Source organism: Gopherus evgoodei, chromosome 3 (assembly GCF_007399415.2).
Source record: "Gopherus evgoodei ecotype Sinaloan lineage chromosome 3, rGopEvg1_v1.p, whole genome shotgun sequence".
NCBI classification, from domain to species: Eukaryota; Metazoa; Chordata; order Testudines; family Testudinidae; genus Gopherus; species Gopherus evgoodei.
The window spans coordinates 217,101,774-217,125,464 of NC_044324.1; the positions used below are offsets into that span (position 1 = coordinate 217,101,774).

At 45.0% G+C, this 23,691-nt stretch overlaps 1 protein-coding gene across 3 annotated transcripts in view; it reads right to left on the bottom strand.

Annotated features, from left to right (window-relative positions):
* SHLD1 (shieldin complex subunit 1) overlaps positions 1–22,918 on the bottom strand; it is a 73,519-nt gene extending 50,601 nt beyond the window's left edge. The window contains exons 1-4 of one of the 3 annotated variants that reach the window (XM_030558039.1): positions 22,818–22,918; positions 17,716–17,840; positions 16,077–16,246; positions 343–396 (exon numbers count right to left, since the gene is read on the bottom strand). In XM_030558039.1, the coding sequence (XP_030413899.1) occupies positions 343–396; positions 16,077–16,239 (217 nt within the window). In that variant the 5' untranslated portion in view covers positions 16,240–16,246; positions 17,716–17,840; positions 22,818–22,918. The remainder of the gene's footprint in view (positions 1–342; positions 397–16,076; positions 16,247–17,715; positions 17,841–22,817) is intronic. The other 2 variants (XM_030558041.1, XM_030558042.1) reach the window with 2 other exon arrangements.
* Positions 22,919–23,691: the final 773 nt, after the last annotated feature.

Sequence of the window (23,691 nt, forward strand, 5' to 3'; positions counted from 1 at the left end):
TGGGATGTTCACGAGCTACTTTGACCCAAATCATAGATTCTGTTCAGTGTTCCCAATTTTGGCATCGAAATCAGAAAGAAGCTCAAGCGCCTTCATATTCCATGGTGCATGAATTACAGCTGGTGTAAACCAGCATTGTTCCATTGAAATCAATTAAGTGTACAAGAGCCTGTTAATCAATGGAGCTATGCTGACTCACGCTAACTGGAGATTTGGCTCACTAGCTGCAAATTATGAGTGTGGAATGTTTATCAGTGAAGCTCCCAGAAACAGAAGTGTGTGTAGATTGCTAAACAAAATTAGTCCAAAAACCATTATCTAGGAAAAAAAGACTAGACTTACCAGTCTGCCCAAGGAAAATTCTTTGGCGCCAGTAGGGAAAAATCACCATGCAACCTGGTGTGGATAGGATACAGTGAAACTAAAAACTTTTGCTAAAAATCCTTTAGCAATGGAGACCCGAGATATGCTCTTATGATATGTGAGACCTAAATGATTCAATAAGGCCCCTGGATTCTAGGAAACGCTGGAAATTGTGTCACCTTCATTTAAATTGTAAAGTTTGTGTTTTACTGAATTTATTATTGAAATGAATAGTACATCCAATACAGAACCTCTGCCCCATGTTATTTATTCTGGTGATAAATTCCATTTATTTCACACTGTCCTCACGTTTTCAGCTGCCCATGTGTTGCAGACTTTTGAACTGACAGTGCATGACTCGCAATTCATTGATTCTAAATACAACCAGAATCTGAACCAGGGCTTTGTCACATCCTTAAAAACTAGTGTGAACATTACATTGTACTAGCCTAGACCATGAGAGTTATGTTAGAGTATTTACTACTCCTATTCCCAACCCAACATCCTATCAGCTTTCCTCTGGCCAAGGAGGGCTTGATAAAGAGCCAACAAAGTGCTTTAAGAAATTGGCCAAAGAGTTCATCAGAGAAAAGTGCAAGGTGCTGATATCTGTATTCCAGAAGCACCCAGAGATGGCATTCTGCTAGGTGCTGTTCAGCCAAAGAGAGACTGGAAGCTCTCTGTGGCAGGGACTAACTGCACAAAGCACCGGGAGAGGAAAAAGACACCTTATCAGCTAGACCACAGCCCATGATCAACCTCAAAAGTCTCCTTTCTACTGGGCACTCTCCTCACCCAGCCCCCTCTCCCCTCAGGAGAAGGGAAGTCAAGCTTGTGGTCTACACAGGGAGATCACTTTACATTAGCATGATGTGCTGCTAAAGGTCAGTCAACCTTCTTTTAAATCACTGACCATCCATTTAGCAGCCCCAAAAAAGTATCCTCAGGAAGGGGATGCTTGTGACAGACACACCTCCATTCTGGGTCACCTGTTCTGTCGCAGTTCAACTGAAATCAGTGGAACTGCATCAGCATAACATCAGTGTCACTGAGTGAAGAATCAGGCCCAGGAAACCACTGAAGGACCTGTCCTCGCTGGGACACCATCTTGTAATGCTTTTTTGTGGGGTGGAGAAACAGGAGGAAGAGACAGAAGGTCTCTCTGTGAAAGCAGCTGGCAGACATCCTCCTCCTGTTGGATGTACAGCACAATTCCAGCAGCACAGCACAACTGCAGGCCTGTAAACGTAATTAATCCCTGCTGTAGCTCAGTAAAAAACACGGCACCTTTCAAAATCAGAGCCGGGGCATGCATGGAGGATGGAAAGGTACAAAGCTAAGTTACAGGGGTGGGGGGATACTGCAAGTTACCAGGCTGTGAGCCTTGCCCCTGGGCTCAGAGGCAGAGCACAGGAGGTTTTCACCTTTCAATTATTCAGCAGCTAGGCTAAGATTGGAGCTGGTCGGGAGCCACAAGTTCTGTTCCATGGAAATTCCAACATTGCACAGTTTGCACCGGGGACTGCAATGACTGGATTTTTATAACCCCAATGCTACAATCTAACTATAAACACACACAAAACATGCTCTTCTAGAGTATGAATTCTGTGCCACGCCTCTCTTCACATCCAAAGGAAATTATGAATGCAAATCAAGAGCTTTCAGTGTATTGGCTATGCTTTCATTATTGGGAATAACGACTACTGTGAATCAGAGTAACAGTCTGGTTCCTGGCTTCCCCTTCCTGCGGGATGGGAGGGGAATAGTCTGAGCCAGCTATGCGGCTGGCTTGGATTACCTCCCATAGCAGAGCAGCACAACTGCACAGGCTGCTGCAAAAGGATGGCAGAGCAAAGGCTCCACACACTTCTCACCCCTGTGTGGAAAGAAGAGTTGATGCCCACAATGTAGGGAATCCATGCCAAGGAACAAAGGGGATTGTTACACCTATTTACTCCCATGCACAGGAGCAGAATGCAGGTGACAATCTGGCCCGACCGGAGCAGACCATTGGCCCCAAAATATGTATTTGAAAATCAGAGCCATAAAAGGCCAAATGAAGCGCTCTGCAAGAGGCCAAGGGGCTGAGCCCATATTCCTGTTGCATCCAGAACTCTTACTGGCTTCAGTGGGAGTTCGGAATGTGCAAAAAATTAATTATGCAGATATACCTAGCCACAGTCCTCTTGTGCCATTAGAATAAAAAGTCTGTGTTTAGTACTTGGAAACTGATTCATTTTCCTGGAGTAGGAACACAGGCAGTTTGAATGCAGTGTGCAGTAAGTGCTCAGTCCTGGGAGGAGCCAAGCCCTCCCAAGCTCCAGTGAAATTAAATGGGAACTGTGGGTGCTCAGCAGCCTTACTGGATTGGGCTCCATGAACCTGATCCATGTCAAGAGTAAGTACAGTGAAGGAAAAATCTTCGGAACACGCTCTAAATCTCATTCTCATTTTTAAAAACAATCCATGACGACTTTTCTTCCTTAGAATGCATCTAGAATAAGATATCTGCTTCTCTTTCTCTGGGTTTATTTTCAGTTGAATGTTCTGTAGAACACATTTGTCATAAACAGATAGTTAAGGGTTAACGTCTCTTTTACCTGTAAAGGGTTACAAGCAGTGAACCTGGACCACCTGACCAGAGGACCAATCAGAAGACAAGATACTTTCAAATCTCGGTGGAGGGAAGTCTTTGTTTTGTGTTGTTTGTCTGTTGTTCTCTCTGGGATCTGAGAGTAACCAGACGTACCTACAGGCTCTCTAATTTTCTGTTCAAATAGTGAGTACAAGTAGAAAGGCGGCTTAGTCTTTTTGATTGTTTTCTTTATTTGCAAATGTGTATTTTGCTGGAAGGATTTTAATTTGTATTTGTGCTGCGGGGAAGGCTTCTCTCTAGTGTCTATAAGCTGAAAGACCCTGTAACATTTACCATTTAAATTACAGAGACAACTTTTACTCTTTTCTTTCTTTTATTAAAAGTTTTTCTTTTTAAGACCTGATTGATTTTTTCCCCTTGTTGAGGCTCAAGGGAATTGAGTCTGTACTCACCAGGGAATTGGTGGGAGACAGGGAGAGAGAAGGGATGGGGGAAGGTGGAATTTCCTCTGTTTTAGATTCACGGAGCTTGAATCTGTATTACCTCTTAGGGAGGGGGAAAGAGGAGGGGGCAAGGTGATTCAAGGAGTTTGAATCACAGTGATCTTCCAGGGTAACCCAGGGAGGGAAAGCCTCGGAGAAGCAACAGTGGAGGAAAGGGTTTACTTTCCTTGTGTAAGATCCAGGGGGTCTGGGTCTTGGGGTCCTCTGGGAAGGTTTTGGGGGGACCTGAGTGTACCAGGCACTGCAAGTCCTGGTTGGTGGCAGCACTACAAGATCTAAGCTGGTAATTAAGCTTAGGGGGATTCATGCTGGTACCCCATCTTTTGGACGCTAAGGTTCAGAGTGGGGATTTATACCATGACATGGTATCAGCGGTGGGATAGATGGAATCCAAAAGCCAGTAGGATTATTATTTTTCTTTTTTCTCTGCTAGTTGCTTATAAGCAGAGAGAAGGGGGGGTTTAAAAGCAAGTCTGCAGGGTTTTTTTTTCTCTCTTCCTTCTGAGTACTCTGAAGGCAGACATTAAGTTTAATGAGGGTCTTTTGTTAAACAAAGCAGGCTTAAGCTGTGAACAGCAGAGATAAGCAAAACATATTTGCAAATCAAAGAGTTTCTTTTTTTTTATCTCTATCGGAAAAAACTAGTTAGGAAGTGTTAAAAAGTCTGTTGCCAAGCAACCCTGAGCTGCAGCATTTCAGGTACTGAGCAGCAGGGGGCAACCAGCACAAGAAAGCAGGAACCATGACTACCAAGGACACACTGAAACAGGAACGGGCAAGACTGGATGCAGAGGAATAAATCAAAGACGCAGACCACAAGCGAGACATGAAAAGAAAACAAAAAGAAATAAAAATAAGAGAAAAAGAGGTGGAGCTAAGAGAAAGAGAAAAAAAAAACCAAACAGGCAGCCCACAAAAGAGAACAAGAGGCCAAAGATGCGGCCCACCAACGAGAGATGGAGAAACACCAACGAGAAATGGAAAAAACAATCAAAAAGACTAAACCGCCTTTCTACTTGTATTCACTATTTGAACAGAAAATTAGAGAGCCTGTAGGTACGTCTGGTTACTCTCAGAACCCAAAGAGAACAACAGACAAACAACACAAAACAAAGACTTCCCTCCACCAAGATTTGAAAGTATCTTGTCTTCTGATTGGTCCTCTGGTCAGGTGGTCCAGGGTCACTGCTTGTAACCCTTTACAGGTAAAAGAGACATTAACCCGTAACTATCTGTTTATGACAACATTCTTGAAAAATTAATTACAGATGGCTACAAGGACACGCAGCCCCTCATCTAGCTGGCGATCTCAGGTTTTCTGTGTCGCACAGCTTAATTTACTTGTATTAATTTTATATAAGCCATAATTTAGCTTTGCTACTTCATTTAATATTTCATGCAATTGCACCACTTCGCTAAGAGACACTACAAAACACAACTGGCCAGAGCTTCCATAGCTGTGAAGCCCGTGTGGCTTTATTAATCTCATCATAGCAATGCTAATTTACTCCAGCTGAGGATCTGGCCCATTGTACCAAGGTGTGTATGTGCCGCATTAAGATTTGAAATATTTCAGAATCACTCCAACTAGCTTTGAAGAGAGAGGTTTTTTTTAAATTGTACTTGAGGGATGATTTGGTTGACGATGGAGTGAGTGCACTTGGAATAAAAATAATAATGAATAATTGGAAGCACAATTTCACATCAAGCCTGAAACCTGAAAATCAGCACACTCATCTTAAAATAAAACAAACAAACAAACAAAAACCCCAGCTGTGTGAATATTTTCTTTTTCCTGGAAAACGACTAACACAACCACCTCGAACACTGACGTAAGGAATAGCCAGAGATCTAATTATTCTAAAAATTCTCAAGGAATTTTGACTCTCATGCTTCAGAATTTAAGCCAGTCTCTGACTGGCAGAGATCAGGCTGAGACCTAACGTGGGGGGCAGATTATCTCACATCTGGAGAGGGTATTTATACTTTTATCTGGAGAATTAGATGCTAGTCGCTGTCAGAAACGGACTATGGACTAGATCAGGGGTAGGCAACCTATGGCACAGGTGCCGAAGGCGGCACGTGAGCTGATTTTCAGTGGCACTCACACTGCCCAAGTCCTGACCACTGGTCTGGGGGGCTCTGCATTTTAATTTAATTTTAAATGGAGCTTCTTAAACATTTTAAAAGCCTTATTTACTTTACATACAACAATAGTTTAGTTATATATTATAGACTTATAGAAAGAGGCCTTCTAAAAACGTTAAAATGTATTACTGGCATGCGAAACCTTAAATTAGAGTGAATAAATGAAGACTCGGCACAGCACTTCTGAAAGGTTACCGACCCCTGGACTAGATGGACCTTGGATCTGATCCAGTCTGTTCTGCTATGGAACATAGCAATTGCCAGATTAGAGTCCATGCTCCCAGCTCCACTACAACTGTGTCAGATAACTCACTTACAACAACACAAGGACCTACAATTGCAGTCCCCAATTTTTAAAATGGGTAGAAAAAATGGGTAGAAAAAAAATGAACAGAAAAAGAAGGGTAGCAGGTGGGGCGAAGGGGAAAGAGTGCCTGGTACTCCTAGGATGCAGTGGGTGGGCCCAGGGGTGGGGGTGGGGGGTGTAACCTGCAATATTGCGGCGGAGGAAGTCATCTTCTCCCTGCAGCCCTGCTGCTGCTGCAGTTGGGCAGTTTTGGCTGCCAGGAAAAGGTTCCTTTCCTGTCTCACTCCCCATGGTGCAGAGAAGGGATGGGGCTATGCTCAGGAGGGGAAAAGGAAGCTGCCCCTCAGCCAGACAGCCCCTTGCTGACTCTCTGCAGCACAGCTCCATTTGCTTCGCCAGTAAAAAATTCCCCATTACCAAAAAAGACAAAATCTGGAGGGGGAGGGAGAGGGAACAGTGAAACCCAAATCCTGGCTTTTCCAAAACCCAGAATTTTTCAGACTAAAAATAAAAATAAAAGATCAGCAAATCCCAGTAATGAAAGGCCTTACAACAGCGCTAATCACCAGATATTCTTCGTATTCAAAGGCTTGGCCCAGTTCAGGGGTAGGTACAGTCATGTCTACGCTCAAACAACATAATCAATCTCTATAGCAGTGGTTTTCAACCCTAAAAAGTTTTGAATGGAGATGGGGACTCCTTTGGAAATCATAGGGACAGTCTGTGGACTCCAGGGGTCCACAGGCTACAGGTTGAAAACCACAGTTCTAAAGCATTGTTGTTCTCACTGGATCTGCTGACACGGCTGTAATGTAGACACAGACTAAAACTCTGTTCCAAAAACCACAAAAATACTTCACCGGCATTTGACAGGAACATTATGTAGAAAACTACACACTATAAGCTAAGCAGTGAACAACCAAGTCTCCTTTGGCAACATTTCCAGATCAGGATCTTCAGTTGGAGTAAACTGATGCGGCTCCACTGAAATCAGTTGAGCTCCACAGATTTGCAACAGCTGAGGACCTGGGCCTTGTGTCAGAAATGTAGAGATGCTAATTTTCCTCCACTACCACCACTACCTGAAGTTTAATTGTACCTCCATTTGATACATTTCTAATATATCAGAAGTCAGTAATATTGATCACTAGAGGGCAGCAGATATCAAACTCCTATTCCTTAGTATTCTAAACGCTAACATCCCATACTGGGTTATTTCAGTGGGACTCTTCGGAGTTCTCTTATGAAAAAAAAATAGAGAGTACACAGTGTATGTATATAAATCCTTCCCGATCAAGCCAAACATCTGAACGTGTGTGGCAGGCAGATATTTTGATTATTATTTTTTATTAATTTTTGCACGCACAAGTGTGCATCTACCTTTGCACACAGGAACAATGATTGTGCATATGCATGGGCATTTAGGCTTCTAAATTCCCATTTGCACATCTTAGCTCTGCATGGAACTGTGGAAATCGTGCATGTAAGTGGGCCTCCTATTTTAGCTAAAATTTGGCTCTGCGTGGATAACATGACTGGAGAAAACCTTTTTTAGACTTACAGGGTATGTACAGACTCATCTAATGCACTTTTATATAATGCCTGTGGTCTTTGATGTTACACTTCCTCCTTAATGAATGCAGCGAGTTAAAATGTGTTCTAGAAGTTCCATTTCTCCTGGTAGTTAGGTAACCAAGCTGGGTTTTTCTTTAATGTACAGGATAAAGAATGAATACATTGAATTTTATATTGCCATGAACTACTGAGTGGCATCTCAAGTGCTAGCACTGCCCCAAACGGCTTGACGATATTAAAAGTACACCGTTTCTTTAATGCCCAACATTCCACAACAGCACGCATGCATAACACAAGTACAAGAAAAAACTACGGCATGTAAAAGCATTTCTTCTCATCACATATATGACACAGCTCTACTGGAAAAGATGGAAGAGGCTCTTAAAAGGGAAAGAGAGCAGTAAACAGAACAGTTAGGGACTAGTCAGAATAAATCTGCATCGATATGGACATGTTTCATTTCAGATACTAATTAAAAAAAATATTGTAACCAGTGCAAAACAGAGCAGGGAGAGGCAGGGAACTGAAGAGTGCTGTCTACACAGCTATTTTCAGCATGGTAACATGAGCCCAAGTCTGTGGACCTGGTCTTGGAGACTGACTGCCGCAGGCTGTGTAGACATTCCTTGGTGGGCAGGGAGGGAAGCTTCTGGGGTAGCCTGTGAAGGGTCTTGTTCCCAGGCACAGTTCTCAGATTCTCAGCCTCCTTACATCACAGGGTGCATCTGTGCCTGGGGTCAGAGCCTTAGCAGGTATCCAACTACACTGCTCCTTTGAAGCCAAATTTAAACCAGATGATGATCCAGCCCTTAAGACTCTTTTGGACTCTGACCTCTGCTCCGGTCACATCACCAACATCCCCCTTCTTCCTCCCCTTCCTAATTCCCTCCTCTCCTACTCCCTTGCTCCACTGACATCATCTCTTCCCTACAATGTCTCCTTTCCTTTCCCCTTTTTCCCCACCTACCCACCCCAACCCTCCAAAGTCATCACTTGTAACAATTTTCATAAACCCTTCACAGAATGAATTAGAGATGAGTAAGGCTAAGTTTTGTCACCAAGGTTGCAGAAGTCACGGAATCCATGACTTCCAAAGACCTCTGTGACTTCAGCCTTAGTGGCTGGGAGCTGCAGAGTCCTGCCACCTCCAGCAGGAGGGAGCTGCAAGGTACCCCCATCGCCTGAGGCAGCAGACCCCCAAGCTCTCAGCCAGCATGGGCAGCAGGGTACCCCACAGTTCCCAGCCACTGCAGGTAGGGAGGGTACCCCGCAGCTCCCCAGCCACTGACATGGGGGGAGCAGGGGGACCCCTGCAGCTGCTGGCCACCGCAGGCAGCAAGGGGAGCCCTGCAGCTCCCCACTGCAGTGGTGGCAGGGGGACTCCCATAGCTCCATGCCACTAAGAAGGAGGCAGGGGGACCCTGCAGCTCCACTCCATCGCTGGAGGCAGGGGGACTCTGGAGCTCTGAGCCCCCATGGGTGGTAGGGGCCCCAGAGCTCCCAGCCACCCTACAGCTGCCTGCTCCCTTCCTATTATCATAGATATTTTTAATAGAAGTCAGGGACAGATCATGGGCTTCCGTGAATTTTTCTTTACTGTGCGTGACCTGTCCCTGACTTTTACTAAAAATAGCCATGACAAAACCTTAGCTTTAGAGAGGAGCCAACTTTCCCCATGATCCTTGGCTTGGATGCTGTATCCCCTTCCTCACACCCTTTATTGTTTAAGGCTGCACGGCTCTTAAGGGCAAGATCCACGTTTTCCTCTGTGTCTGGACAGCACCCAGTGCATGTTGGATGCTACCATAACGCAGACAACAGCAGCAAATAAAGGAACAGAATATAGGTTTCGTTGAAAAAACCTCAGCAAAATCGAAATATGAGTTTAAATATTTTAAGACCTTTTTAAAAAACTTGAAATGACAAAACAATTTGCCTGGATTTAAAACAGTCCCCAACAGAGCCAGTATTCCAAACCCTGCAATGTTGTGCTAGGATGCGAGTAATGCAGATTAGGAATGTTATAAAAACAGGCTACGTCTTCACTACCCGCCGTATCGGCGGGTAGCAATCAATTTCTCGGGGATCGATATATCGCGTCTCATCTAGACGTGATATATCGATCCCCGAACGAGCTCCTATCGATCCCGGAACTCCACCAACCTGAACGGCGGTAGTGGAGTCGACATGGGGAGCCGCGGACATCGATCCCACGCCGTGAAGACGGTAGGTAATTCGCTCTAAGATACTTCGACTTCAGCTACGTGGAAGTTGCGTATCTTAGATCGATTTCCCCCCATAATATAGACCAGCCCACAGTCATTTTGTTTTATTTTCTAAACAAGAGCAGAAATATTTTTAAAAAAGCAAAAAGATGCAAAGTACCATTTTCATCAGCTTTAATATCCTAAGGTCCGTTGCTGTATAAACAAGGAAATTTTGAGCGTGTGTCCCTTTTACTTCATTACAAAATTCAGCTTACTGCTGGATATGCTGTGTCGTTGTTACAGCAGGAGAACTCTCATTCGCACATACATGTAGTGTTTATTAGCGTTTCCATGCGACTGGAAGCACTGTTTTGCTAATGGAGTTACCCAACAGTCTAATGGAGTTACCCAACTACATTTCCCTTCCAACAAAATGATATATCCTCCCTATGTTATACATGCTTTTAATTGTTCCTAGGTTACACTAAGGATACATAAATATTTATTCGGGATGCCTGAAGGCTCGATGACATGCCTTCTGGTCAATATCAATCCAGGACAGGAGGAATGCCAGAAAAATATTACTTTGTTTCCATCTACATCTCCACTAAGAAAATTATGTTCTGAGAGACAGTGACTCCTGCTGGCTGTACTGCTGTGTGCCGAAAAATTAACATTTAGCAAGCAAGACCACTGTCCTTGTGCAACTACAAATGGCATTTAAAACAGAGTTCGAACAATTACCTGTCATTCCCACTGCCTAAACCATAGGAGCCAGTCTCCAAGTCAAAACGCTTTATAGTACAGGTCAGAGCAAATCGCTGCTCTTAACTTCAATCATACAAGCTGGAGTCCTACCACTGCTTATTATGCTGACCAATTGTTTCCTTCCGCTCCCCCATTTCTCTGGCTGTGTCCATCTGTTGTCTCTTGTCTCATACTTAGATTGTAAGCTCACTGGGGCAGGGACTATTTTTTTGTTCTGTGTTTGTACAGCACCTAACACAGTGGGGTCATGGTCCATGACTGGGGCCTCTAGGTGCCTTTGCAATACAAATAAATTAATCATAAGTCACTGGAACACTTTTCACTAGTTCATGAGAGGAGGAAACAAGAGCTTGGATTGTAACTCGAAGATTCTTTGGTATGATTTAATTCTCTAAGAAAGTTCCCCTTAGATGTAGGGTTTGGTTTTCAGTGCAGTTATGTTTTCTGCAGCCAAGATGACTGAGAGTACGACTACACTGCAAAAAAGCCAACCAAGCAAACCCCGATTCAGGGCTAAAAATAGCAGTGTAGACGTTCCTGCTTGGGCTGGACCCCCGGCTATGAAACCCAGCGAGGGGGTTGGTCTCAGAGCGTGGGCTCCAGGCTAAGTGGGAACATCTGCACTGCTATTTTTAGCCCTGTTGTACTGCAAAGGTATACAGCTCAAGTCAGTTGACTTGGGCTCTGAGACTTGCTGCCGCGGGTTGTTTTTTTGCAGGGCTGACTCACAAAGGACTTATGTAAGCTTAAACCACCTAGATTAGAAAGCAGATGTCTCCTTTTAAAATAAAAGACGTTAATGATTTTATAGATGTGCATAGGCGAATGTGCATGTAAAATGTTGACACTGTTCCATACAGCACGCACTCAGATATTTGGAGCAGCATTGTTTTATATAGACGCAATTGTATAGAAAACTACCCTCAAGTAAGTATTTGTTTAGATTGCAAGTTCTTCGGATCAGGGCTGTCTTATTATGCATAGTCAGGGTCCATCACAGTTTGGCTCTAGTCAGGGCTTCCAAGTGCAATTGTAATGTGAACAAAAGAAGAAGAATCTGGGGCCTGATCTTTCATTCTTTGCAAAACCCGAAGTGCCCACTGAAGTCAGAGGGTGTTGTACATGAACAAAGATGCAGGATCTGGCTTCTACTGCCATAAAACACAACATGAAGTTTCATGCTTGAGCAGTTTGTCTTTGTTTTTTCATGTGTCATAGCAGGCTGAATAGCTGTAAACGCCTTGCTCCTCAAACCAGTCTAGGAACTGCAGAGTAATCACACGTTCCTCCCATACCCCAACATTAATCACCAACACAATTAACTCAAATAGCACCAATCCTTGCTGGAGAAGAACAAGACCTGAGCAAATAGCTTACAATACACACACCCAGGGATTGCCCACAAATCCCAGCACTTGTGGATACATCTATAAAGGCTCACAGAAAACCTGTGACACATTGTCTGTCTAAAACAAACAAACCCCAGCCTATCATATTGTCAGAGGAATTCCTCTACTAAAGCAGAGAGAGAGATTCATTTGGCATATTTTCACTAGCAACAAGGAAATACATCACGACACTATGACGCACAAGTGGACACTTTACAATTACCAAGATCTGAAATTAATCAAGGCTCAAATTAGAACAGGAATATCAACTGGACAAATCTACTATAATCACTAGGTCACGTAGCCTCCTCCAGTGCTCCTACTCTCAACAGACAAAACACAGCAATGGCTGGAATCCCTATCACAGGTGAATGCTATTTTACTTGAGACATAATCCTGGAGTTGTCAGACTGGAAACTGAAGGAAACTGCCCAGGCCTCATAAGCTAGTAACACCACAGGCTAGGTTCATTGGGTGCTTATCCTCTGTCTGTGCAATATAGTGAACAACCAGTAGGGGTGCTGATGTCTAAACGTTACCATCCATGGTAGTTTGCTCAGTCCTTAAGCAAGTACACCTCTACCACAATATAACACGACCTGATATAACAGGAATTTGGATACAATGGGGTAAAGCAGTGCTCCGGGGGGGGGGAGTGGGGGTGTGCACTCCGGTGGATCAAAGCAAGTTCGATATAACACGGTTTCACCTATAACGCAGTGTAGTGAGCCGGTGTGGCTCCCCACTGCCCGGGAGGGGGAACAGCCTGTCCGGAGGCCGGAGTGGGCGGAGCTAGGGAGCTCTGAGCCCGCCCCTTAGAGGGTCAGGCGGCGAGCTGGAAGTATAAAGACCGGCCCTCAGAGCTCAGTAAGGCCCCAGCCACCGGAAAGACCAGACGTCTCCAGCCTAGCCCGCGACTGGGAAAACCCCACAGGCCAAGGCGGCTGGCCGGGCCTGCCCTGCGCTCGCTACCCGGAGGAGCGCTGGCCGGGCCTGCCCTGCGCTCGCTACCCGGAGGAGCGCTGGCCGGGCCTGCCGCTCGCCCACTACCCAGAGGAACCTATGGTGCTGGACCCCCCCAGAGGACAACAGGTACTACCCGAGGGGGAGGCTGGAGGTAGCCCGGGGGCAGCCGACCCTAGTGTGGCTGCAGCACACCCAGAGCCGACGTCGGTGTGTTGCGGCCAGGATCCCCACTGACACCAGCGAGTCTGCCGCTGCTAGGGCCCCGGGCTGGGACGCAGTGGAGTGGGAGGGCCTGCGTCCCCCCTGCCACCCAACTCGTGAGTGACCGTCTCCCCCTCTCAGAGGCCTGAGGAGGCTGGGGCCTATCGCTACTGCTCAGCCCTGTCTGAGGGCCTGACCCAGGGCCTGGGCTCCCAACCATCTGTACTTACTGCTCAGCCCTTCCTGAGGGCCTGACTCCTGACTCAGCATTCGTTGCCCTGCCCTGACCTAATTGCTACTGTTTATAGTGCCAGTGCTCAGCTCCGGCCCGAGGGCCGGAGCACTTGACCCAGTTTTGCCCTGCCCTGACCCATTGCCTGGGCTTACAGTATTTGGTCCTGTTACAGCAAGGGCTACCGAGGGAGACCCCGCAGTCAGACTAATTCCCCGACATCAACTGTGTGTAGGGAGCCGGTGTGGCTCCCCGGCGCCCTGGAGAGGGTCGAGCCCCGGCTAACCCTTGTACACATGGGAAAATGTTTTGGCTCCCGAGTACAGCGTTATATTGAGGTAGTGGTGTATCATGTGTCAGCAAACATGAGGAAGAGGAGTTCAACACCTCCTTTTAACTATTTAAATCTCCAGAGTGAACAGAAATTTCACAGGGGGTTTGCTAGCTTTGCCTGCAAACAGAAGAAATATTTTTTCTTTTAAAAAAATATTCGCAAACCTCTTTGCAAATGACTTCCCAACCTCACCTAGCTTTATTTTAAGCGAGGTTTTTTAATGCAACTGCCACAAACCTTCTTAACCCTCGGTGAATCAGGACTGAATAGGTGATGAAAGTGGTGGGTTCAATGCAGTTTGGATTCAAAATTCCAGAAAGGAGCGAAGGCTGAATACAACCATATCCAGCTTTGCCCCATGTCCAATGCACTGTCTATGCAGTCACTGATGATGACAGCAGCAGCAAAAGCCGTGCAAAAAGAGATACTGTACTAGTGGGTCTTAAATCAAAAAATTATTTTAACTGGAAATATTTAAAAGTAGCAAACAACATAGTAGCAACACTTAGTTCATAAGTAAAGTGATTCCTCCATCACAAACTTCCCCTCAAACTTTTAAGTCAGAGGGGATGGGTGTATGTGTGTGTGTGGGGGGATCTTGGATCACATGAATCAATAACATCAGGCTGGATCACATGCTGTAACATATAACTGCCCATTCTTCTGACAACAGCATCTTGTTCTAACATCAGTGCTCCCCCTCCGCCGTAACATAGCAATTGACAGGGGCTGGCAAGTTGGATTCGCAGTGGTGGAGAAATCAGTGAGGCGAATCTGGGGATAGTCTACGCGGGTCAAAAAATGGGTTTGTTGTTTTTTTCCCCAGTGGAAAATTCCAACTTTTCAGCAAGAATACTGGAAACCAAAAATTCTCAGCCAAATAATAAAGAGAAAACTGAAAATTTTGATTCAGAAATGTTGCCATGCTGCCTCATGGTAGTCGTAATTCAGGTACCTCATAACACCATTCTTCTTTATGGGTTTGAGCTCCCTGGCTGGACTACATCTCCCATGATGCACACATTCTCCCTTCTTGCTGAGATACCACAGTGCACCATGAGACATTTAGTCCCTTGGGGAGCCTGGCACATAGAGGTGAATGAGACATTACATACCCAAAAAGTACAACCAACTCCCATTAAGGCACAACGGCAGTATTTCAAAATAAAAATGTTCAGCCAAAATCAAAATTTTTTTGGCTTTTGGATATTTGGGGTTTTTTTATGAAAAGTCTAAATTTTCTGTGGAAAGCTGACACTTTTTGTAGAAAACTTAATTCAGGCCAAAACCCAATTTCCCATTGAAAAACAGCTTTGACAGAAAAATTTCAACCAGGCTTCAAGAGCTGAAGGTAATCAGAGCCCCAGGCAGAGAGCAAATTCTCCTGCTGCTCACATAGCTCCAATCTCATAATCTTGTATAACCAAAACCACCACAAAACCTTTCTTCTCATAACTGAACATTTGAGCCCTTGTTAAGAACTTAGAAGACTGTGTGTAACAGAGCCACCTAGTGACACCTACAATTACTATATTAATATTGAATTTTAATGCACCCTCTCAAAGGCACTCCGACCACTGTAGAATAATTCATCCCTACAAACACACGAAGGTAGTGGAAACTGGCCAGAGTCGCTCTTAGAAAGTACAAGCAGAACAATACCTGTATACATATCACATCCACAACAGTTACATTAAATGAACTTTCAGGTTGTAAAGTCACATTTTCAAAAATTAGAAAATACCAGAATTAAAGTTGTTGATACAACCTCAGTTCATCTCCCTTGTGGATAAATACAACAGTGCAGCTTAGAAAGTGGGAACTGGCCCAAAGCTTAGTTTCTTGATCATTTTTGCAGAAATCCCCCCCTCTAAGAAACAAAACAAGGCAAGAAAGTTAACCATTGTCTCCTAGTTGCTGCGCATAATTGGATCCTACAGCAAGCTTATTATTAATCCACAAGAAATGCAGCACAACCAGCCTTTCAGTTGCCTATTTCTATAACCTTTTATAAACAGAACACTTGTCCTGCACTGGTATATTGAGGACATGTTGCAGATGGGGGAAAGGAAAGTAGAAGGATTTGCAGAGTAGATGTTTTCTTGCTGGTTGTAATTGTACAAAGCAACATTTTTCCTGATGCCTACCAGTGCTTTAGGATTGTTTCTGTTAGTTGGCTTCAGGTAACTCCCTCCTCCATGAGCAGTGACACCAGAAAGCAGCAACCCTCTCGACTGCTCTCACATGTATCGGCAATCCACAGCGCACGTTGTATTTACTAGGAAGCACAGAACCATATTGCACTTCCAATAAGCCACACTTTGCACTAAGACAGATGCACTTGCTTTGAACTTCAGCAAGCTGCTTGCTGCCTATTCAAACAACACTCTGCCTGAAGCAATAAATATTGACCCGACATGTCTGTCTAAAGTGTGTGTGTGAGAGAGAGAGCGGGAATATTTACATTCATTGTTAGTTTAGTCTTTACCTAAGCATGCTGATGAGGCAAAAGTATCCACAGAACTACAAGGCTCGTCACTGGTCCCAGTGCTGTGTTCTGGCAGGAAGCTTGTTATATCATAAGCAGAGGGAAGGTCCAGTATGCTGCTGTCCTCTGAGGGGTGGCTCGATGCGATTTCATCTCCCTCCATGGCCCCACTGCAGTGAAGACACAACTGTTACTGAGATCCAAATTTCAGAGTAGCAGCCGTGTTAGTCTATATCAGCAAAAAAAACGAGGAGTACTTGTGGAATCTTAGAGACTCAGAAGTTTATTTGGGCATAAGCTTTCGTGGGCTAAAACCCATTTCATCTGATGCATGCAGTGGAAAATAGAGCAGGAAGATATATATATATACACACACACACAGAACATGAAAAAATGGGTGTTGCCATGCCAACTATAACGAGACTAACCAATTAAGGTGGGCTATTATCAGGAGGAAAAAAAAGCTTTTCTAGTGATAATCAGGATGGCCCGTTGACAAGAAGGTGTGAGTAACAGTAGGGGAAAACATTAGCATGGGGAAATAGTTTTACTTTGTGTAATGACCCATCCACTCCCAGTCTTTATTCAAGCCTAATTTAATGGTGTTCAGTTTGCAAATTAATTCCAATTCAGCAGTTTCTCGTTGGAGTCTGTTTTTAAAGTTTTTTGTTGGAGTATTGAGACTTTTAGGTCTGTAATTGAGTGACCAGGAAGGCTGAAGTGTTCTCCAACTGGTGTTTTAATTCTTGACATCTGATTTGTGTCCAAATGCTATTTTGTAGCATGAAAATCCAAAAGAAAGCAACTCCGAAGAGCTCGTCTGGTCATGCTCTTCATCATCACACAACAGAATTTTGGTTTCAGCATTTAGTCATTGATTAAACTAAGGGAGAGTGGGTCTCAGAAGAGGAAGGCAGCATGAAAGAAGTAGATTTTGGTGTTCTTGGGCAGAGGGGATAACTTCGAAGTCTAAGCATCAAGGCTGACATACCTGGACTCCCTGGAAACACATGGAGTCCAGGAAAATACTGGGGCACGTGCTAAACACTGAGCACATGACCCGAGTTAGACTGCTCATTTAATTAAAATTAAGGACATGCTTGGAGTCCTTTTTCCAGATTGAGGCCTCTAGCAGTAGCTGGGTCAGCTCATCCCTTCATTCTCCTTACATAGATAAACTGAAGCTGCTGCAGCTCGCTGGCGGACAGGATGGTGTCTTCTCAGCATGGACATTAATACTCTTACGCTACATGTCAAAACACTGGAACTATGCCTGGGAATCCCTGGCCAAAATTCCATCTCTGCACCACATGCCGTGCACCCCACTTCAGCTATCCTCCACCCTAGTCATATTAGTTACAAGTAGAGTTTTCAACAGTCTAGTTGCTGTACAGGCATAAAGACACAGCAAAAAGAGGGAAGGGAGGGCAAAGGGGAAAAACACACAAACTAGGTGGTGATTGGCCACATCCTTATAACATCATAATGGGTTTCTAGAAGCTGTACAGCCAGTCTCCAGTTAACTTGCTCCCAGGCCTTCAGTGGAGAGGCTGATCTCAGAGGGAAAGTAATGGTGTGACTGAACCTGTGAGTTCTCAAATGTGCAAGAGGGGGACACATCATTTCACTTGCATTGTACCTGTGAATGGATCACTGATGATTGAGTAACTCTTTGGGCAGTGTCCAGGAGTAAACAGGTTGCCAGTGTTTGTGGTCATCTGTCATGCAGCTTTCCCTTGTAGGAAGTCTGTCAGCTGCAGCCTTCTGGAAGGAAAAATAGGTCATTAGATTCCTTGCATCAGCTGATCATTCTGCCAAAATGGTCTGACCTTCAAAAAGTGTGTGTCACTTGAAGTCAACACATTCCCCACTGTTTGTCAGGACTGACACAGGAGTGGATCTTCCCTGGGAAATAAAAACAGCACATTTTATGAAATAATTTCCTTCAATCTTTTTACAGTGATGCCAGCCTCAGTGAGAAGTTAACACCTTCCATACTTGTATTAGTATGTTGATGCCATGTGAGCTCTCATTTATTCAAAAACTTTGAAGCAGAAAACTAAAAATCAAACAGTCTCTGTGCTTAGCCCATGCCCACCCGTGCCTGAAACATGCAAACACTGCACTGAAAATTGTGCCGCTGAAACTTGGTTTCCCCTTCTGTAAAAAGGTGATGATGATGCATGCCCACCTTAGTAACGCACTCCCAGATCCTATGATCCAAGGTGTAACCCCAAATATCATTATTCCTAATTTTACTTGGAAGACAGACCAAGTTGGAGATCAGACTTTTTGAATCTAAACACAACCTGGTTAGAACAAGTTCTCAGTGTATGACTGAAAAATAATGAATAGTAAACAAACCAAAAACTGGACTAGCCATCTCACAAAGCATAGGCCAAGATTTTCAAAGGGAGCTGATGGTTTTAGGTGTCCAGCTAGAGACCACTTAAAGGGACCTGTTTACTGAAGATCCCCTCTCTCACAATCAAGCTCCTTTAAGGTATCTCAGGTTGGACACCTACAATCACAAGTCACTTACAAAACCAGCCCCAATGACTGCACAAATCTAAACTTAATGTATGACAAACACGAGGAGAGGAAAGGAAAGACAAGGGCGACAATAATAAGATGAGGAAGTATGTCATGGACCTGTCTGGACTTTGAGGAGGGATTTGAATGAGAGGGAAATGACTTGGGAAGGGCAATCCAGACAAAAAGGGCACCATGGCAGAAGGCACAAAGATGTTTATGCTAGGTGATAAAGCAGGTGTAGATGGGTGGAAAAGTGAAAAGAAACTCAGTGAAAGGAGCACGCAGGGTCTGTGTGATGCAGAACCAGCGCTGGGGCATTCAAGATGGACTGGAGGGGGCTGAAGTTGGTATCAAAACGATCTGATGAGGGGTAGACTGGAGCAATGAAGTAGGATGATTAGAGACCAGTGATTTCACCCCTGGTGAAGAGTTGTTTGAAATGTTATGGACAGAAAAGCTCCAGGATTTGGAGACAACCTGGGTGGGACAGGAGAAGGACAAGTTGAAGGTGGCCCCCAGGTTATAGGTCTGGTGGAGTTAGAAGCCATGATACAGAGATAGAGGAAAGAGCTTGGAAGAGAGTAGGAGCTTGGTTATGAGATGAGGGTGAGCGATCCAAAATGAAACCGTGAGAGACACAAGGTAAACCCTCAGTGCTAAATTCAGAGCAGAGAAGTTTTATATGTGAGTGTCATTAGCATTGAAGTGGTTGTTAAACCCATGCAAGTGGAGGAGGTCACCCAAGAACACCACTGCCAGGGCCATAAGCACAGCCCTGAAGGGATTCTGACAGCACATGGGAGCTGAGAGGAGAAAGAGTTGCCAAAAGAGCCATGGAAAGGGTGGCCAGAGAGGCAGGAAGAGACCCAGAAGCTCCATGAAACGAGGGACAGGTGGGATTAGAGGATGAGGGAACGATCAACTTGGTCAAAGGCAGAGGAAAGCGCAAGGGAGGAGGTAGTCTGGGACAGACCTGAGATTTAGCCAAGAAGAGATTGGTCAAGACTTTGAGAGCAGTTTCTATGGGGCTTTGCACTTCCACAACATGACCTGAAGTGAGGGCAGAGCTGGGAGGTGCTGAGCACGCTGCAAGATGCAAAGGCCCCAAGTTGGATGTTTTACAGTTCAGCTGTTTCTCTGTTATTCCCACAAAATAGAAGGAAATAGCAGAACTGTACATTTTTCCCATAGTAAAAAATAAAATTATTTTACCTCCTCAAAACTCTGAAGTCACTGCTAGGATTTTGCTCAAACTAAGGAAGACAGAAAGAAAGAAGTCCACCTTCAGACAAAAGCTAAGCATGGAAAACTCCAATACCAAACAGGAATATTTCAGAACATTATGAGCATGTGCATACAGAGGTTAATACTAAAACTGTTATAACTTTAGTAGAGCTGAGAGTGGGCACATGAATGCAAGACTGGGGCCTAAGACTATCATATTTCTGCCTCTCTTTCTCTTCAAGACACTCTCCTTATATGTTTCTGCCTTTCTACTCTCAGCTGATTTTAAAAAACTGTATTGTGATGGATATTAAGATATGTATGCAGATAATGACAAATGTTAAAAATCTGAATTCCCTTCTTTTAAGTGTGGATTATCATAGATGTGTAGGAACACTGATATCAGATGCAGTGGTTGTCATATCTCAGTATATTATTATTTATATTATTGTAGGGCCTATGAGTCTTAGCTGGGGACTAGGACCCTGCTGTGCTAGGCAATGTAAACACAGAACACAAAGGCAGTCCCTGCCCTAAAGAGCAAAATTCACAGGCATGTGGTACAGCACTGTAACATACACATCTATTCAAATGTATTTGGTGTAATGTTTTTACATACTGCAAGGTCCACAAGCAGCTGGTGTCGACTGATATAAAACTCATTGGCCTTCCAGAGTCTGTTTCCCTGATTTAGTTATTCTACTTAACCTCGTATAATTCCCCTCCTCTCAACGGAGATGCAATGCTGTTAACAGAATCAGGGGGGTCAAATGTAACACCCATGGGCTGGATCTAGCCTGCAGAACAGTTTCATCCAGACTCTGGACTTCTCATGAATATTCAGGTTTGTCTTCGCAACCCCAGAGTCCACACTACCAGGGTGTGATATGTAGAGCACACCAGCGTGCTGTGCTCTAAAAATCCTGCGTAGACCTTGCTAGTGTGCACTGATGAAGTCCTGATAAAAACAGGGCAACGACAACACACGCTAAAGAACATTTAGCATGCAGCAGCAGAGTCCACGTGGGGGAGTTGGTCCACAATCCAGACTCTGGTGCAGCAATCCAGCAAAACCTTGTGTACAGGTGTTGAACCACGTGGAAGCATGTAAGAGGCTCTGGAGAAGTGTAAAATAAATGTAGGTCATTACCGACATGGCTTATCTTTGGCTATTTCTATTTTAATAACTTTTGCTGTGTGGCCTGCACAAGTGGCAGAGTATCAGATCACCCCTACTCTAGATCCTCCCATCCTCAGAGGTCTGACTGTCCCAGCAGTGCTTACCCCTGTCCTGTCTGCACTCACACACACTGATTCAGAGCACCATGAAAGCCAACCAGGAAGTAGTTGGAGGTCCTTGTAACACTGAAACAAGCAAGCCAAATTAAAGACCCACCCACCCCTTTAATTATTAACATAATTTACAGCTAGCCCAGCGGTAAGTGAGCTGGAAGGGAATGCCTTGTAAATATTATGATGGGATCAGTCTCTGCTATTAGTATTTGTTAGAGCCAGTAAAACAAACATTTTTCTAAAATTTATGAAACCCGGGTCCGTTTTTTGTGAGGGAAAAAGGTTGGCCCAGCTCCATTATTTATCAGTCCTCCAGCACTGCGTGTAAGCCAGAGGCTGTATTTTGACAGATGCTTTCCCTAGCTTTGTTTTTTAACGTTAATTTTCAGTTTAAGGGCTCCCCTGCTTATAATAAAAGCAAAACAGAGAAGAGCTCCCAGGGATAGGTAACAAGGGACACCAAAAATGCGCAAAAAGGCCTTCATATCAAGCCATTTGTTCCAAGCAGGGATGTGCAGCCCCCACTGATGGTACAAAGCCCTGTGTGGCCAGCCCCACACTGTTATTTACAAAGCCTGGCTTTCTGGCACAGCCAGGGTGGAGGAGGGATAAGAACAGCCATAGTGGATCAGACCAAAGGTCCATCCAGCCCAGTATCCTGTCTTCCAAGAGTGGCCAATGCCAGGTGCCCCAGAGAGAATGAACAGAACAGGGAATCATCAAGTCATCCATCCCCTGTTGCCCATTCCCAGTTTCTGGCAAGCAGAGGCTCTAGGGACATTCAAGAACATGGTTTTGCATGGGACAAGTAGCCACGGCCCCAATCCTGAAAGCAGGTAGCGGGGACCCTGCGCCCACACTAGTCTATGCATGCAGACAGGCTTGGGGCCCCCAGCACTACTTGGTGTGACTGCATGCTGGTTGGGGGCCCTTAGGAGAGGTCTGTCCGCCTCCTGGCTGCAAGAAGCAGCTGTGACAGTCTGGGGGCAGCAGGGCTGATGTGTTGTCAGAGGGCAGGTGAACAGCACCCAGACCCCACTAACTGCCAGCTGCACCCACATGCTCCCTGAAAAGGGCTTGCTAACAGCTCCCCACGGGCAGGGGAACCCTTCCCCCTTCAGCCACCCATTTCTCCGGCTTGCCCCAGTGCTGCTCTACCAGACCCGTCCCCAACCACACACGGACACCCACCCCCATCAGCCTCCCGTCCCCAACCACACAATGACATGCCCCAGCCTCTAGCTAACACCCCGCTGCAGCCGCTGGCCACTCACTAGCACCCTCAGATTCCCCAACTCCTTGCCCCCCCGCAGACAGGACAAAGCTGAGTGGAGAGGTGTTAACGGGCCACTCTATTCTGCATGGCCCCTTACAATATGCAATCTGTCCCACCTTGCATTTAGCTGTGAGGCCTGGAAGGAGTCCCTTTCCCAGACCTGAAGAAGAGCTCTGTCTCTATAAGCACAAAAGCTTGTCTCTTTCACCAACTGAAGCCAGTCCAATAAAATATATTACCTCCCCCACCTTGTTTCCCAAACCTTCACATCACCCCAAATCCACTGGCACCCCCATGCAGCACCCCACCTGACCCCATTAAAGCAGCATGTAATCCTCAGACACCACCCCACAGAGACAGCCTGCAAGGGGAAAGGGAGCAGACCCTGATTAGCTTGTCGTTGCGATACTCACACAGCTGAAGCGGAAAAAACTGGGAGCTGCAGCTCCTGAACTGGAAGTGCCTGAGCCATCTTTCTTGAGGGCATGAAAGCCGACCAGGAAGTAGTTGGAGGTTCATGTTTGCTAATGATAAATGTGATACCAGCGGATGGTTGGAAACCATTTTTGTTGTGGGTAAAAGCAAACGGTTCTGAAACGAATCAAAAGAGGCGCAGTTAAATAACAACTCTCCATCGATGAGAACAGGAGGAGGGGAAGTTAAATGAAAAGAAACTTTAAAAAAAAATCCCAGTTTAAAGAAAATACAAATGCTAAAATCAAAAGCATGGGACCTGCAAATGCTATACTGCCAGCATCTCACATCCAGGAGACAAACACACAAACCTTGTGTGAACATTTAGATCTGACTAGCAGGGAGACATGGTTTATAATTAAAGCAGTGAATGCACTGATCCTATTAGCTCCAGAATATTGTGCAAAACCTGGAGCAATTTCCTGCATGTAGAATATTAGTGCATTTCAAAAAACCGCCAGACACAAAGACTAAAACAAATTATTTCTCAGGCATTCTGGAAGTCTAATTCTCTAGTTTCGTTTGCTGTAAAAATTCTAGAAAAACAAATTTTTTAACTCTTCTCAGAGCCGAAACCCACATGGACAACTTCACGGGGGGACCCCGGGCCTCCATAGACCCCACTGTTGCCCCAGAAATAAATCCCCAGCATTCTAGGGAAATAGATTTATGTTTTGTGTGTCTCAAATCTTTGTTATGAGATGTTTAAAGTCTTCTGAATGCAGGAAAATGCATCAGGTTCATCAGAATATTGAGGGGGGACCCAAGCACCTACTGTTTTGATTATTTTCTGGTGTCAGTGAGGCTGAAAGT